We start from the raw sequence: 18,443 nt of genomic DNA on the forward strand, positions 1-18,443 counted from the left end.
CTTGTTCCCTATCCATCCAAAAGGACTATCAAAATCAGTTGGGCCATCAAGGAATATTGCAATAAAAGAGATTGGTTAATGGTCAGGAAATGCTATGTGCCCTGTGTCTTAGAAGATGGATGAAAGAAATAAAACAAAGCCACGTGAAAATTTTACATCTTTTTGGCTGTTTGAACTCTCACAGGGCTAGACACACCAAACTGAAAACAGAGATTCCCCAGGGCTGCCTCTTGGGTCCATCTTGAAAGAGACTTTGAATTGACAGATCACTAGAACTCTGGCACTCTTAGGATTTAGATAACTCATTTGTGTGTATATGTTTGCTTTAACCTGTAAATAACTTTCTTATTTCTTTTTCCTAGTTAGTAAACCTTTAGGTAGTTTTTTATGGGATTGGCTACCTGTATTGTCTTTGGTGTAAGATCTAGAGTACTAGTTGATCTGGGGTAAGTGACTAGTCTTTTGGGACTGGGAGAAACCTAAATGTGATGTGATCTTTGGTGTAAGTGACCATTTATCACTAAGTCCCATCTGTCTCAGTGGAAAGATAGACTGGGGCATCTAAGAGGACTGCCTGTGACTCCATGGTAAGACTGGTATAGTGATCCAGGAGTTCACAGTTGTTATTAGCTTGGTAAAATCTAATTATAGAATACACCACCAATTTGGGGCGTCTGTCCTGTTTTCTGACACTCTGCCCTGAGGTAGGCACTCACAGCTGTGAGCTGGGGCAAAAATCAGTACTTGGTCCTGCTAGAGAAGGCAGGGGGCTGGACTCAATGACCTTTCAGGGTCCTTGCCAGTTCTGTGAGATAGGTATAGCTCTATATATTTATTTATACCATTAATGTCCACAGTAGTCCTCAGTCCTTTTCCCATTAATTTAAATAGAACTGAGTTCTGAGAGATCCTAGCATTGTGGACCATTCTAATCCAGCCTGCACTTATGTCTGTAAACCTACTGTGTGACTTAAATTTGCGAGTTACGTGACTTGTCTAAAAGCTTTGACTGAATCCTGTGTAGTTAAATCCAAAGTGTGTGTCCATCCCCTTCTAATTTCATGTCCACGTACAGCCATCTACTGCTACCAGTTACTCCATTAGCGAATGTCATAATGGACTATGCTTTGGCTCTAAAGATTGCAGCTCTGATGATGAATCATGTGGAGGGTGAATATGGTTCTACATTATGACCTTTTATTCCAATTTTTAAGTTTTCAAAAAAATTAGGAAATTATACTTTTAAAAAAATACCCTATGTTAAAAGAACTTTAAGATTGCAAAGTCAAGTATGCAGAAGTTTAGAAATGCCGGAATTAAGGTTGCCCATGCAACCTTAATTTGATCCTTTGTGCATATGCTTTATAATAAAAGTCTTTAATTACATGATCACACACTATTCTTTCACTTATCTACTATCTTGATAATAACTTGCCTTTCAGAACCTTTATGGACTACATTTGCTGATAGTGTGGTCAAGCTCAGAATAGATCACTCATGTTCACAAACTCCAATAACAGTTCATCAGATGTTCAAAGAGACTGTGGATAAATATGGGCCTCTCAATGCTATGGCCAGCAAAAAGAATGGAGAATGGGCAAAAATCACATTTGCAGAGTATTACAATCTTTCCTTGAAAGCAGCCAAAAGTTTTTTGAAGGTAAGTGTTTAAAAAAACAACAATCCAAACTCAGACTTGTTATACAGGTTTTTTTATTACATATCATAGCATGAAAACGTTCCTGTGGGTTTGCAGTCCTTATGAAGAGTAGCAATCACGTGTGACTGCTTGAACAAGTACCGTATATATTCGTTCATTAGCCCATTCATTTATAAGCTGACCCCCCAAGATGGATAAGTAAAAATAGCAAAAACTGTATGACCCTTCCATAAGTTGACCCTATATTTCAGGGGTTGGCAAACTTTGGCTTCTGGCCCATTAGGGTAAGCTGCTAGCATGCCTGGATATTTTGTTTACCTGGAGCGTTCACAGGCATGGAGCCCCTCGGCTCCCAGTGGCAGTTTGCTGCTCTCAGCCAATGGGACATGCGGGAAGTGCCACTGCTTCCCGCAGCTCCCATTGGCTGGGAATGGTGAACTGCGGCCAGAGGGAGCTGAGGAGCTCCATGCCTGCAGATGCTCCAGGAAAACAAAATGACAGTGTATTAGATACTCAATTCAGTGATTTCATAGAGTTTTAAATCATCAAATTTTGGTGTAGACCTGTTTATAAGCCGATCCCTGCTCTTTGATGCGTCACTTTTTTAGCAAAAATATTCGACTTATAAACGAGTATATGTGGTAAATCTCTAGTAACTGTACCATTCAAATATTAATGAGACCATCTCAATCCATAGTAGAGGATCAGTGTCATCCTGGAATGCCTCATGGGATTTACCTTCCTTTTAAGTGCAGTATATTTGATGACCCCAACAAGTTGTGTCTCATAAATTTCTGAATTGCCTAGCAATTTTCTTTTTTATGATTGACCAAGGCAATGAGAGACAGATTAGTAAATATTTCTATTTAATACATTATATTGTTATAGTTATATTTATTATATTATTTTAGTTGTATACTAGACAAATACTAATATTTTCAATGGTAGCAGATGGCACTGATGCCTGTGCTTGCAAAGGTGTTGGCAGAAACAGTGGCAAAATCAATAGGTGAGACTCTGCTTGTGAAAGCAGTTGCAATCACGGAGACAAGGGTGGTAGTCACAGAGGTGCAATACAGGTGTCTTGAGTGACTGTCTTTTTAGAGCCTGTGACGCAGATTGTTGGCATGGCCTTTAGATTATCTTTGGATGGTAAAATGTCAAGTAAGTTAGATTTCATTATGTTTTAGAAACTAGTGCATATTTTTCAGAAAGAGTTCAAAAGAAAATAATGCCAACAAAAGTTGGCACTGGTGGCATCTGTCACTATAGACAGTAACAAAGCAGCGCTACATGAACACCCTAGGTTGTTCTCTGTTCCCTCATGGCCACAGGAGGGAGGGCACACAGAGCCTTCTCCTCATGTATGGCCCAAGGTAGGGAAATGACTCAGTCTCAGACCTGGTGCTCCTGAGAATGGGGACTAACTCCTTGGGGCTGCAAATTACATAGAGCAGCCCGGAGCAGCGAACCGCAGCCAGGGGGAGCCGTGATCGGCCGGACCTGTGGACGTGGCAGGTAAACAAACTGGCTTGGCCCACCCCAGCAGGGGCTTTCCCTACACAAGTGGCGTCCCAGGTTTGGGAAACACTGACATAGAGGGTCACAGAGGGGGCTGATTCATGGCCCACCTTGCACAAGCCCACAGAGAGGGCTGGGCATGCAGGGAAAACGTTCTGAAGGGATAGAGTAGCATGCGTATTTCTCCCTGTTCTCCAGGGAACTTGAAGTTTAATCCTTCACAGAGCTGACCCAGGGCCATACAGCTATGCAACACTCCTCATTCCAGGCTATGTACTAAGTCCACAATCTGGTCCTAAGTGTAACTAAACAAAACTAACCTGGCAGGGTGAAAAGTATTTAGTAAAGATTCTGAGTATGGGATAAGTCTAACATTTGTTGCAAAGCCCTTCTGTTTTTCAGACCTTCTTTGAGGGACTGGGCTGGGCTGGGAATTTAGGTGTGAGGGATAGGAGAGTCTTATGTTTGCATGAACTTAGGGAGTGTTAATTGCAGACAGTAGTTCCATTTGTGTTGTGTATATGGTCTGTTAATACATTTTGCACAAATGCCTAGAGCTATGCATGGGTCCATTTTTTAAATGCATAAATAATGAAGAGCTCCAGATCTATTTTTTGTGTTCACTACATCTTTCTCTCTAATATGCCTGCATTACATATCTCAGTGTTTGCTCTTTTGTTTTAAGCTTGGTCTTGAACGATTCCACAGCGTAGCAATACTTGGATTTAACTCTCCAGAATGGTTCATTTCAGCTGTTGGGGCTATTTTTGCTGGGTAAGTTTGGGATTAGTGCTAGGTCTAGTAATGAATGTTTTCCAGTGTAGCATTTGGTTCTGTGGAGTCTGACCATCCCCTCCTGTAGAAAAGGGGAGGAGAGAAACCACATTTCATGCTCTTCTTACACTCCAAATAAACTACCTCTTTTCTCTTTTAGCCACTAAACATATTAGAGCAATTGTGTCTCACAGTGCCTCAAGGGGTGAGTTAAAGACCCAGTAAGCTATGACGGGTAGTATTGTTTCATTTGCAAATATTACCATCTCATAAGTATGTTCAGTCACATGATGGGGACCTGTTACTTTCCCTGTATCTAAAGTAAAGCAATCCAAAACATCACAAAATGAGCCCCTTTGCTAAAGCCCAAACTGCATTAGACACACAATATACTGTATTGTCTCTTATCTCTGTTCCTTGAGTGATATGGATCAAAGCCCACCAATTTCCTGTTAATGCGGCTGAGCCTGCCCATGAACTGATTCCTGGCCTGATTCCAGTGCAGAATACAGCACTGATGAAGTGACAAGCGAAGCACTAACCAGCCAAATTCTGTCTGTCACAGTGTCTGTCTGTCTAATTCCAATAATCACATTCTCAATTTGGTCTCTCTGAAGTTGCACCTACACCAGCAAAATTCAAACTGGTAATTCACCATCAGTGCAGCTCCGTCAGTGGCAGAAATAGTGGGGGATGTCCTGTAAAGAGGACTTACGCATTTTTCCACTGCATGGTCTAAGCCTACTCTAGGCAAAAGTGCTGAGTCCTATGCTACAGCCTCCACTATTATTGCATCCATTATGAATTTCACTAGTGTAGACGAGGCCTTGGGTGCTTTGATAGTCACACCACCACATAATGGTGCTGTTTTTCAGACTATGGGCTGAGCTCTTTTCTTGTGTCTGTTACTGTTAGCTGTGCAGAATACCTGGGGCAAGCCTGACAGCCACATCTATGCTGCACACTGTGTGTACCCATCCCACTATGCACTCCACTGGGTTTCATCCAATCTTAAATTCTTCTTCCCTTTTGAACAACTGTAGCAAAGGTGCCAACTCCAGTGATGCTCCAGGACTGAAGCACCCATAGAAAAAAAATAGTGGGTGCTCAGCACGCACCGGCAGCCTGGTGTATCAGTTCCTTCCCCTCTCCTCCCAGCCCTCCTGCCCACTGGCAGGCCTCAACAATCAGCTCCTCTCCCTCCCCCACAACCCTCCTATCCCCTGGTGAGTCCCACTGATCAGCTCCTCCCACTCCTCCTCCAGCACATCCTGCCCACCAGTATCAGCTGTTCAGTGGTGTGCAGGAGGTGCTGGGGGAAGGAGAGGAGCAGGAGCAGAGTGGGGGCGGGAAGAGGTGAGGTAGGAAAGAGAGTTTTGGGGAAGGGTGGAGTGGGGGCAGGGTCTGGGGCAAAAAGGGGATCAAACACCTCCAAGAACTAGGGAAGTTGGCACCTCTGAACTGTAGTATGAAGGGGAAAGTGTATCATGCTCTGTGTTTTTTTGCTTGTCCATCAAGTTCACCTTTTTTTTGTTAACAGAGGAATTGTCACAGGCATCTATACAACCAGCTCTCCCGAGGCCTGCCACTACATTGCTTATGACTGCAAAGCCAATATCATTGTGGTAGAAAATCAAAAACAATTGGACAAGATAATGCAGGTATGGAGGGTTGCTTTTGTAACTTCTGAGGTATAATTCCACTGCTCATGATGCTGTGAAAGGCCAAATATCAAATATTTTAGTTGTATAATGGTCATTTGGAACGTCTCACAAAACTAGGGACAGAACTAATTTTTTTTTTTTGTCCTGAAATCACAGGCCTCTGCCACTTGAGATATTTGAGCTAAAGGCTGAGCCAGCTCTAGGCACCAGCAAACCAAGCACGTGCTTGGGGCGGCACATGTTCAAGGGTGGCATTCTGGCCATCTTTTTTTTTGCTTCCGATCCCAAAAGCCTAGATCTGGCCCTGGCAGCAGCAGCGCCTTGTGCGTGGGGAGCACCTTGGTGCAGCTGCAGTTCACACCGCGGGGGAGCAGTGCTGCACCTCCTGGCTGGACCGGGGAGGCTCTGAGCGGGGGACACTCAGGCTGGGGGCCATCCCACTGGGCACATGGAGCAGCCTGCAGGTGCCGCAGGGCGGCCGCCCCCTAGCACCGCAGCCGGGGCTGGGCAAAGCTGCCCAAGCTGCCCAGGTACTGCAGCAGGGTGACCAGAAGCAGCAGCAGCATTGGGGCCATCGAGGGTGGGGCGCTGCCATGTGGGGCCTGCGTCATGCTCTCCGGGGCTCCGCTCCCTCTGGGGCTGCCCTGCCCTGGCTCCTCAACCCCCTGCTGGGGTGGTCCCTCAACTCTGCTCTCCTGGGTCCAAGCCGGTCTGAGAGGCGGGAGCCCTGGCTGGTGGGACCCTGGGCTGAGGCGCGGCCCGGAAGCCCCACTGCTTACCTCGACTCTGCCACCTTGACTGGCTGGAGGCAAGGGGGGAGCAGGCGCAGTCAGCACTGGTGGGGGGAGCCCAGGGCTAGGGTGGCAGGAGGTGTGGGGAGCGGGAGAGAGAACCCAGGGCGGGGGAGGGGGGAGTGGCAGCCAAAATTTTTTTTGCTTGGTGTGGAAAAAAACCTAGAGCCGGCCCTGGCTAAAGGATAATTTCCATAGCTATTAAAAAAATACAGTGCCTCTGACATGCAACTGACCAGTTCTCATTCTATGCAGTAGATAGCACACTAGCCAGTTTATTACAGTGTTATCTGACAAGCCATTTTCTGATGATGAGCATCATATCTTAATTCTTAGTGGAATATCACAGTCTGCTTCAATGCAAGTGATTAGAATGGCAAAAATTCATTGCAATAATGGTTTCACTATAGGATTAACTAGCAGGGCTGGCTCCAGGATTTTTGCCGCCCCAAACAGCAAAAAGAAGAAAAAAAAAAGGCGCTATCTGCCGCGCTACCACCGCTGGTTGAGTCTTTGGCGGCAATTCGGTGACTGGTCCTTTGCTCCCAGAAGGAGTGAGGGACCCGCTGCTGAAGAGCCGGAGATGCCGCCCCCTCCGTTGGCCACCCCAAGCACCTGCTTGCTGGGCTGGCCTAGAGCCGGCCCTGTTAACTAGTGTAATAATACTGAGTTCTGATTAACAGGGTGACCTTTTATGGGCTGACGCATTTCATGTTATTTGGATCTGGATTTCAGGCATCACAATGGTGACTTCTTACAGAGAAGTTACTATTTCCCAACACAACTTCGCTATCATTGGAGATTTACCTCACTGTAAGTGAAATTACAACTTGCACATTGCAGAGCAATGAAACAGACCAGGGCTTTCATTCAGTCCCCCCAGTGAATTTATTCCATTTAGACTGAGCCAGTTTCAGTTTCCATTGAACTCTGTGGTAAACCCAGTTGGTCTCCAATGAGCAAATGAAATATTGGTAAAAGAAGGGATTATCATACTGGAGGAAAATTTTAAGTGCATCCATTTTATAACAGACTTCCAGTCAATTATTCAAGATACTGGTGTTTAGAGACTGAATCTTCCCTCTTCAGAACAGCATCTCTTCCTGCTCATAATGTTAACTACTGCAGTTCATACCTGTCTCAATCCAATATCATGGTGACTAACATGATATAAACACATGGACAGAGTGGGAAGCTCTTTATTTAAAATGAACGTGTCACAATTTTGGCAAAACTCATTGGAGGCTACAAATGGAACCATTCTGCTTCTCCCTGTGGGGCCTGATCCAGTGACCCAGGAAGACAATGTGATCTTTCCACTGACTTCAGTGGGCTTTGGATTGAGCCCAAGTGAAGAACAGCATTAGGTCAGGTGTTTCTTTCGGTGATGTGCTCGAGGAGGCTCTTGGGAATGGAGGAGGAGAGGTGTCCCTGAAGTCCCCTTGCTGAAAATGAAAAGTATGTTGACTGCTCTGCCTCTGATGGAGTTCGCCTCTTTTCTGGATACTCCAAGATACTCTGCCTGACCAGAGATAACATATCCCTGGGTCTTGTCAAACATACTTCTGATGAGTATGACATCATATGGTTTAAAGGTACTAAAAGGGAGTGTGACCAAAGACAAACAGGGATTTTGCATGTACTGCGTCCGCCAGGGTCAGTGTCCAAGTCTCTGGCAGTAACTTCAGGAGGAGGGTGTGATGTTGCATCCCATAAGGCTTTATGGAAATATGCTTATGAATGTATATATGACATAACTGGAATATGTTTTATGCTACATATGCTATGTAACATATCTCTGCAAAGGTTATGATCTACTGAATCTATTCATCCCTATTTGTAGGTATGTGTCATTTTTGTGTTCGAAGTTATGAATATTGGCTGTGTACTTGCTTGATTTCTAAGTAGCCTTAGTAAAGCATTTGGTCAGCTTCTTGAGAAAGGAATGAAGTAGTCTTGGCACATCAGTTGGAAGCCCCAAGGGGGTTTTTGTGATCCAACCCGTCACACACTAACCATTGCTATTCACACAGGTACAATTTCACCAGTTCAGCTATCCATAGTTCAGATCAATAATGTAGGTGCAACTTTGGCTGGCAGTGCACCATGATGCAATTAAATGCTTCTGGCAAGGACAGGCAAAACTACAGCATGGGAAGTAAAAGCAGCAGCACTGGCATCTAGTGGTGAACCTAACATTTTTACAGGCTAAACACACCAACCAAGTATTCAGATACAATAGCGCTCTTTCAATTTTTTTCTATTTCTTTGAAATTGCCAAATTGCTGTTATTTTTTAAAATTATATATGTTTAAAATGAGGCAGAACATTATAAAAAACTTAACCAAGGCTTGGCTACTTTAGAGACCATCTCTGTCTTCATGTGATAACCAGAGCAGCTGTAATCTGCTCACATCTCACCCTAAAAGCATTACTCTCACTGGTTGAAATGCAAAGAGGCTGGTGGCAGGTCATTTTAAATTAAGGTCCTCAACTCAGGGGGGACCTTAGTTGGAGCACCTTGGCCCAACATAGCATGGGTACAGTCTCCTCCAGAGCATGCTGCAAGGCCTGTGTGTTTCCCCAGGGGTGTTGGGATGAACTGGGTCTGAGTAGCTTTAGGGAGGAGTATTATTTGTGGTGGATTTGAGGGTTTTTGTGGATATCAGTCTAATTCAATTTTTGGAATCTTTTGATAGACACTTTTAATTAAATCAGAAACAAGTGAATCATAAATTATATGCTGTTGTTTTTTAAAACCCCAACAGATCTGGAGTCATCTACCCTGCTTGAAAGCAGTTGTGCTATACAATGACTCTTTGCCAGAGAGACATCCCAATTTATATACGGTATGTGAATTTTAGAGCAGTGTAACAATTCAGTCATTTGATGTATTTCACCTTCTTTTCTGTCTGTGGAATGTTTGCCAGAGGATCACAATGTTTTCATATGTGTCTGCTCTTCAAAATACTGGAGTGTAATTTTTCATTAATTTCATTTACTCTGCAGCTTGTTTCATAGTTGATATTCAAAATTAGAGTTGCAGTGGTTGGCTGGCTTGGTCATGTGTTATTGTTTCAGTTACTAGATTGGGTTGACATAATATTTACCAGACTTCTGGTGAGACTATACTTGCAGATCTTTTGTTGTTGTTGTTGTATTGTTAATACATTGTCTGCCCAGCTCTAGTGAATTGTGGTCTGTTATGCTGGATTGGGGAACTAGAAAATCCTTGTGCTCTCACAATCCATTGTCAATATTTTGTTGTCCTATAGAACCTCCTATTCTGCTAATCTTTGTATTTGTAGCAAATATTTCTATCCACAAGCAACTGTTGAATACAAGCAACTATTACATATGCAAATAATAAAACACTTGGTCTAGTGTATTCAGGGTCTTCCTTAGCCCATGCAGTACTTAGACAGCAAGATTTGGGAGAAGATTAAGGATCAGACTCACTGTCAGCTATAGGCCCCAAATTTAGGTTTAAAAATAGGGTTTTACAAAACCTAATTTGTGTAGAAGAATTTTCATTATTTATTTTTAAAATGTCACTGAAGACAATTTTCTAATGTGAAATGTCTAATCCTCATTATGCTTGGAACTGACTGTGAATTAACAGTGGAAATCCCCTGTTTAGTTTCATTGCCCACACTGAATGAATTGCAGAAAGAATACACAGCACTTAGTAGAGAGTGAATAGAAAACAAATCTCTTAAGGGTTCAGTATCAAAACGGAAAGTATTTTACTAGTAACAGAAGTGAGGAGAAAATGTTTAACATATCTATGCCAACATTGTTCCTTCTCTCTGTATTGATTTTCATAACTATACAAAGGCACATAGATATCAAGAGTGTGCTATACAAAATGCAGTTCAATAATCAGAAAAATTAATTTTGCAGTGTAAAGAAGATCTTATTTAATCATATACATTTGTTATTAAATAACAGTAAACAGTGGAGATTAACTCACACTGAGTTCCAAGTGTCTCAGAACTTTGAAAGAGATAAATGACATGGTTTATATTTTCTAATAGTGGAGGACAAAATGTAACTGAAAATGCTGCTGATCTAGTGACAGATCTGCCACCTTTTTTCAGCGAGAGGATAATTTTTACATCAGTTGTGATGATAAGAATTGGCAGTTGCCATGTCTGTATTCCATACAGAGACACTCAGAGATCGAATCACCACTGGTAGAGATGGTTGTTTATTAGCTTTGATACAAATCTAGTCACATAAAACACAGGATGACAGGAAAAGGTTTTTGTGTAATATATTGATAGTGGAGATAATTGTACAGTAATGAACAGTTGCTGCAGCTACGGCAGACTTTACCCTTCAGTCTCTGTGGAATGGAAACACTATCCTAGTGCAGGTGCAGTTCAAGTAAACAAAGCCTAGGCAACAGGCGCACTGAGATTAATGCCTTGTGGTATGAAAGAGAGGAAGGTCAAGAATACAAAGCATGAAGAGTCAGGCCATATAGAAATAAATCCTGAGCCTGCACCATTGCCAGTTGCCAGTGGAATTGATACAGTTCACTATGTGGGAAGGAGCAGGATGTGAGGAAACCATGAAGGGGTCCACACCCTTATATGCATGAAACTGTGCTCTGTGGTGGGCTCCTGCATGCTTTTATAGGTGGGGGTTTGGAGCATGACTGGTATGTCAGTGATTAAAAAGGAATCCCAAGACAGACTCTCCCATGGAGGAGCAGCTTCTCTACCATGAAGAATACTGCAGGTTAAATGCTGAAGTATTGATCACAGAGTGCATCCTGAGGGAAAGGATCCATTCTTCTCAACTATGTAAACTCTCCCTTGCCACCGCCACCTTAAAGCCCAGTTGCTGATTACAGGCTTGGTGCACTATCCAAGATTTGGCCCAAAGACAGTAGTGGGGAGATTCCTTGCCAGGTATAGAACTGGGGTGCTGCCCTCAGTCACTGTTCATATAGAGCTGTGTAAACATTATATGAATAATCCAGTCTCAGTGGGAAAACAACCCTTTTTGGTTCTCTTTCCCACATGCTGTGATTACCTCACTCTATCACCTATTAACATGGAAATAATGGGGTCTTAATGTGTTCATGTTACTTTCAGACCCATATAAATGCATTCTACCTAGACATATCTGATAGTAATCAACAGAACATATTGGCCCAGATTCTCCATTCTGCTAAGGCAATTTTGGGTTGCACAAAGGGACCATATGCTTGCAGCATAAGTTAGACTGGAATCCTTCATGTTTTCCCTGGTTCAGGGACTGGACAGCCCTGAATCAGAGAGCTTCAGCCAGCTTCCTGAATCTGCTCATCTTCCCTAGGCAGTGGAGAACTAAGGCCATTATTCACACATTTAAATAATAAGAATACTTGGCATTTACATAGAGCCTTTCATTGTAGAATCTCAGAGTGCTTTACATATAGAATAGACAAGAAATAATCTATTGGAAACCCAACAAAATTGGACAGTTTACTTGGTGTTTTAATTATAAGCTGTGATGCAATTTACTTTATTTATGAATCAAAACCATTTCTAATGTGAGGTCTGAATCACATTTTCAGCCCACTTGACTAGAAAAGTGAATAGGAATGTTATTCTCTAAGTAGTCACCAAAAGAATTAATAAAACTTCACTGCTTCTAATAGCTGTATGTTAGTGGTGCTGATTCAAAAACTTTTGGGATAACTAGTAGAGAAGGGACTGTGTGACATACAGATCAAAACTATGGTCTTTTATTGGGCTTAGACCCCTCAAACAGGCGAAATTCCAGTTTACCTGAATGGGAGTTTTACCTAAGAAAGGTCAGAAGAACCAGGCCAATCTTAATTTTTCTGTCCTTTTTCCAGACTCTTAAAATGTTGCAATTTCCACACTTGCTATTAGCTGACTCCTTCAATTGTTTTTTCCCCATTTCATTTTGTAGATGCAAGAATTTATGGAGTTGGGAAATGAGATACCAGATGCTACACTCGATGACATTATTAGCTCTCAAAAGCCAAACCAATGCTGTGTGCTAGTATACACTTCTGGAACAACTGGGAAGCCAAAAGGAGCCATGCTGAGTCATGACAATGTATGTACTCCAGACACAGCTTTATAATAAAGATTCTCAAAGCATGAGGGTGTTTATTTCTGTGCTTTAGAAAGAAATGGGATCATGGTGGAGTCTCCAAGAACTGTGGCACTCTGTTTTAAGGATGCAATAGCAAAAGAAACTATATCCAAACTATATATTTCTGAAAAACTACAAGCTCTTCTCATAGCTGAATTTATAAGTGACATTTTTGGGTTCATGCAGTTGATTGTGTGATAAAATGCTATTACCACAAATATCTTCAAATGACCTCTCAAGATCATCTTCAGAAGAATCATACACTTTAGCCAGCCAATGTCACAGCAGCCTGATATTAGAAGCTTTTGCAACGTTTTATTAAACTTGGCCCTTTATCTGTAACATTATTACCTTTCCAAGTTACATTCATTTTGGTTCCTCCTAATTTAGTAAAGAATAGCAAAAGTTTTGTATATTCTACAGCCCTCTTATTCACAAAATCTGAGTCTATGTTGCTGCAAACAGCCAATTCTCTAGTGCCAGAGAGAGGCAAAAAGTCCAGTGAAAAAGGACTTTACACAAAAGTCTGCTCACCATGGGCTAGAATGTGGTTGGCCCTTACATGACTATGCAGTGCGGGAAAGGATTAAGGAACTTGCATGAACACTTGTGTAGCCCATAAAAGGACCTGGCTGGAACTGCAGCTTCTGCTCTTGATGGAGCACAGGAACTGATACTGAGAGCAATTCATCCTAAAGCAGGGAGTAGGCAGAGCAATATCTGGAAGTAAGATACACTGGACATGGTGGACCAAAGCTCTGATCTGGTATGGCAAATCCTGTGTTCTTCTGTCTCAAAGGAATCTGGTATAGTTTCTATTTTGCTGTCAGACTATTTCTGGCTACTGTGCACAAGCAGGCTATTTTTATGCTGATCAACACAGTGGAAAACATCCTTTGCCTGTAACTGTGCTGCTGCCTTCTTTAGTCAAAAGACGTTTCCCTCTGCCCTTATTCTAAATCTGTGCTGGGTCAAACATTCATCCCCTTCATCCCAACCCTGAACTGAAGTGTGAACATAACTGTGTTGAGGGATTTTTGGATGCTAAGCAGATAATGCAGCTACATAACTAGAAAATATCTTGTCAAGCCTCTTTGTACTCTTTTTCCACAAGCACTTGCCCAACATTGCCTTCTGCACCTAGGTCAGCCTCCCTGAACCTATACACCATGGCTAGTATTCCTGATGCTGAATACCATTGGTGATGCTGAATGACTTTGTGTAGGTAAATTACCCTTTCTATCATGTGAACTCACTGTTCTATAGTATTTATTGCTATTTTGTTTCAAATTGCATCCTAGAAATGCTTTGCTGATGAAAGGTGACAGACTGACCTTCCTGGACACTGGAGTCCTCTTTACCGATAGCTGGGCAACACACAGGCACCAACTTTTCAAAGTGTTGGGGCATGCTGGACCCCCAGCTCTGCCCCAGGTCCTATCCCCACCCCGTCCCACCTCTTCTGGCACCCACTCCACCACCTCCTCTTCCCGCCTACTTCTTCCCCCTCCCTTGAGCGTGCCACATCCTCACTCCTTCCCCCCAGCCTCCTGCACACTGCAAAACAACTGATTGCGTTAGGCGGGATGTGTAGGGAGGGAGTGGGAAGCGCCAATCTGTGGGGCTTGCCCACCTGGCAGAAGGCACTGGGAGGATTGAGGGGAGCTGACGGGGGGCTGCCGGTTGGTGCTCAGCAGCCATAGTTTTTCCGTGTGGGTGCTCCAGCCGTGCAGCATCCACAGAGTTGGCGCCTATGGGACAGCAGCAAGAGCAGGGACAGTGCAAGCTTCCCTTCATGGGTCTCCCAGTTTACCTCAAGCCTGACTGGGAAGGGCCATCTTTAGGAGTGAAATGGGGAAATGGTCTAAAATAAATAGGTGAAATTCAATGAGGACAAATGCAAAGTAGTACACTTAGGAGTGAATAATCAAAATGAGAAATGACTGCCTGGGAAGAAATATTGCAGAAAAGGATCTGGTGGTTATAGTGGATCACAAACTAAATATGAGTCAGCAATGTAATACTGTTGCAAAAAAAGCAAATACCACTCCGGGATGTACTAGCAAGAATGTTGTAAGCAAGACACGAAAAGTAATTCTTCTACTCTACTCAGCACTGATAAGGCCTCGACTGCAGTATTGTGACCAGTTCTGGGCACCACACTGTGCGAAAGATGAGGACAAACTGGAGAAAGTTCAGAGGAGAATAACAAAAATGATTAAAAGTCTAGAAAATCTGACCAACGAGGAGAGAGTGAAAAAATTGGGTTTGTTTAGTCTGGAAAAGAGAAGACAGGGGAGACATAACAGTCTTCATGTACATAAAAGATTGTTATAAAAAGAAGGGTGATAACTTGTTCTTAACCACTGAGGACAGGATAAAAAGGAATGTGCTTAAATTGCAGCAAGGGAGATTTAGATTAAATATTAAGAAAAACTTCCTAATCTTCAGGATAGTTAAGCACAGGAACAAATTACCTAGGGAGTTTGTAGAATCTCTGTCATTGGAGGTTTTTAAAAACAGGTTAGACAAACACCTGTCAGGAATGGTCTAGATAATAGTTAGTCCTGCCTCAGTGCAGGGGACTGGACTATATGACCTATAAAGGTCCCTTCCAGTCCTATAATTCTATGATTCTATGAAGGCGTAGTTCAGTTCCCTTGTCTGTTCAGTCCATGAGCCCTCTGGTGAGGTTAATCGTATCAGCAATACCAATTGCATATGTAAGGCAAGAATTGTAGTGCTCACAGTGCAGCCAGGGGAAAAACAGACAGCCACCATTCATTATATTCCTGGCAGTTCATTTGCTCTACACAGGTTTTATAGATGGGTGACAATCTACATGTTATTAGAGGTAGTGATATATCTAAACAGATTACATGCATCTGATGAAGTGAGTTTTCACCCACGAAAGCTTGTGCTCCAAAATGTCTGTTAGTCTATAAGGTTAGCCACAGGACTTTCTTTGTCTGTTCTAATAATAGCATTGTATTATATCACACAGAGTCAGAGTTTATTAAATAACCGCGACGTTGGCTGCTTAAATTGCTATAAAATAAAACAAAAATAATATAACCATCTGTACTTATATGTGAAAGATATACCTGGATGTGCAACACATGCAGCAGAGCGCGGGTATTGCAACCAGCAGAAACCTAACCAGGATTATAAGTTCAGTTACTGTCCCGCTCAGTTCGCCAAACTGCTCAATATATGAACCTCTGGACTGGAATTAAGTGGGGAGACAAGGTTACTTTGCTTTGAGCGAGATGCTTATCAGACCTTGGAGTGCTTTACATTTACATTTATTGTTAATTTTTTTCTACCATGCAGAAGCATTAATGAGATCAATTTGGTGTTTAAGGAATGTCGTATGTAACTGATTAAAATGAAAATTGTTTTTAATTTTTCACTTTACTTAATTGTGACTTTCTGTTCACGGCATTCACTACATCTTGCCTGCATTTGTAACGTCTGTTCACCTGTTTCGCATATCTATAATTCAAACGCCCATTTTAAAACACTCACTCCATTTTGGTAAAGCCTTCCTCAAACCTTCATTTTTGACAAACTCGCTGTAATTTAGAGTTAGTTGTTTAGATGGTGTGAATGAGGCATGTTATGGATGATAAATACCTCGCAGCCCACACCTTCCTGGGATGAGGTGAAGTTCAACTACCGTGGCTGAAAGACCATAGACAACTAGTGATAACATAAAGTAAAAGCATCCCACCCTAAAAAGATAATGACAAAAGACACAAACAGAGGAAAGATCAAAGCCAGTTTCAAGGCTGAAAGGTCACGCCTGCAATTGACCGGGTGATCAATCCAAACCCAAAAGGCAGCAGACACAGCAAGACCTAATAGTTTGAAATACCAAACTAAAAACCTGTAAAAAAGAAGGTGAGATAGAGACTTGGGTAACAATTGCTGGCTGCAACATTGGAGCCAGGCACCTGCTGATTATTAAAAACAGCAGAATGCCCTATATAAGGCTGGACTCTAAGACTGAGGACTGTTGAGTCTGTGTTCTGCATGCCAGCCCCAGGAGCAATCAGGTGCACCTGAGCCGGACTGGCGGCTCACTCTTGTGTACAGAGTGACCTGGCCATGGTTCTGGCCCAACGCAACTTTTAAGGCGTAACTATAATATCTACATACAGAACTTTATGAAGGATTGTGTGAGATGGATAATATTATACTATATATATTCATAGCGTAATATAGTATACACAAACTAACATTGTTTGCTGTTATCTTTTATTTTATTATGGTATTTACAATAAATGTGACAAATGTCTTGTCCCCTTCAAGATCTTGCTAGTTTTTATTGGTATAACAGATGCACAAGATAATTGCAAGTTTTGTGTAACCATTCTGGAAAAGTGAATTCAATGGGAGATGTAGGCCCAATACTCCAGTGGCCTAAGGCCCCATTTTACCCTAACCCTGAGCCATGACTAGAACTCTGGTCCGTCAGCTCCAAAATCACAGGTATCTATCACTTTATAATATAATATATGGAGATATACCTTTCCATAGAACTGGAAAGGACCCTGAAAGATCATTGAGTCCAACCCCCTGCCTTCACTAGCAGGACCAAGTACTGATTTTGCCCCAGATCCCTAGGTGGCCCCCTCAAGGACTGAATTCACAACTGGGTTTAGCAGGCCAATGCTCAAACCACTGAGCTATCCATCCCTCCTTTAGCTAAAGAAGAGTTCCTATAACTGATAGTCATAGTGGGTCTCTTACCCTCTCTATACACAAAGTTAGTTCATTACATTATAAAATGAAAAAATAACATGGCCAGAACCTGAGCCCTTTTTAAGGCAGCATCTTGAAGATTTCCCTGGCACAGGAGGGAGTGTAAGCAGTGTTTCAGATAGGCAGGATCAGAGGGGATAGAAAGGAGGAGTAAAGCCAACTGTGCGCACTCCCTTACACACCCAGCACAGACACAGTTGTATCAAGCACTGGTCTAGCTCACCTGGGGATCTAGCTGAAATAATAGGCTCTGACTTCAATGATATTATACATATAAGTGCTGCAATACTTAATCCATTAGGAACAAAAAAACCTCCATAACACCAATCCTGACCTTTGCAATATATTCTCTTATTTTAACAGGGCAGCTTGGTCAATACACTGAAAGAAGCACAGCCAACATCTCATATGGGAGTTCCACGAGTATGGGAGAAAATCATGGAGAAATTAAAGGACACGTTTGCTCAGTCGGGATTTATGAAAAAGAAAGTGCTATCATGGGCCATGTCCATTAGCTTAGAGAGGAACCTAAGCTGCTCAGGAAGGTATAATTAGTAACAAATACTACTTTAGCGATGCCTAAAGAACCTTATCTGCCCTCAATTATCCCCAAGTAGCCCCACTGACTTTAGGGGGGTTACCTTTCTGTTCTCACTAGCACAGATATTTTGCCTGGTAATTTGCATTCAGCACTGTAGTTTCATATTTTGGTAGAAATCAGTGGGGAGAAAAGATGTTCAATAGCATCTTGTAAAACTGATCTTGGATTCAGTGTCTGCCGGGGTATCTAGTTTTGACTGGATTTTTAAAGATAGGTTTTGTGTCTGGCACAAACTATCCCATGTCTTGCAACCAAGGTTCTGCTCTGGGCTTTACTATAGTTTTCCACTGGATATTTTCTCCACCTTTGTTGCAAGTTTCAGGCTTTGGCATCCATTCCCAGAGTATCAATGCATTTTCTCTGATTTTCCAGGGTCGTAAAACTCATTGCCAGGTGATGTTTTGAAGGCCAAAACTATAATGCAGTTAAAAAAAATATTAGATAAGTTTATGGAGGATAAGTCTATCAATGGTCATTGGCCAAAATGGTCAGGTATGCAACACTATGCTCTGGGTGTCTCTAGCCTTTGTTTGCCAGAAGCTGGG

At 42.4% G+C, this 18,443-nt stretch overlaps 1 protein-coding gene across 1 annotated transcript in view; it reads left to right on the forward strand.

Moving 5' to 3' along the window:
- ACSBG1 (acyl-CoA synthetase bubblegum family member 1) overlaps nt 1–18,443 on the forward strand; it is a 74,113-nt gene that overhangs the window by 36,320 nt on the left and 19,350 nt on the right. The window contains 6 exon segments of the mRNA XM_075069062.1: nt 1,443–1,660; nt 3,867–3,955; nt 5,496–5,616; nt 9,179–9,259; nt 12,342–12,491; nt 17,661–17,842. Coding sequence (XP_074925163.1) covers nt 1,443–1,660; nt 3,867–3,955; nt 5,496–5,616; nt 9,179–9,259; nt 12,342–12,491; nt 17,661–17,842 — 841 coding nt within the window.

The sequence above is a fragment of the Chelonoidis abingdonii genome, chromosome 9 (genome assembly GCF_003597395.2).
Source record: "Chelonoidis abingdonii isolate Lonesome George chromosome 9, CheloAbing_2.0, whole genome shotgun sequence".
NCBI classification, from domain to species: domain Eukaryota; kingdom Metazoa; phylum Chordata; order Testudines; family Testudinidae; genus Chelonoidis; species Chelonoidis abingdonii.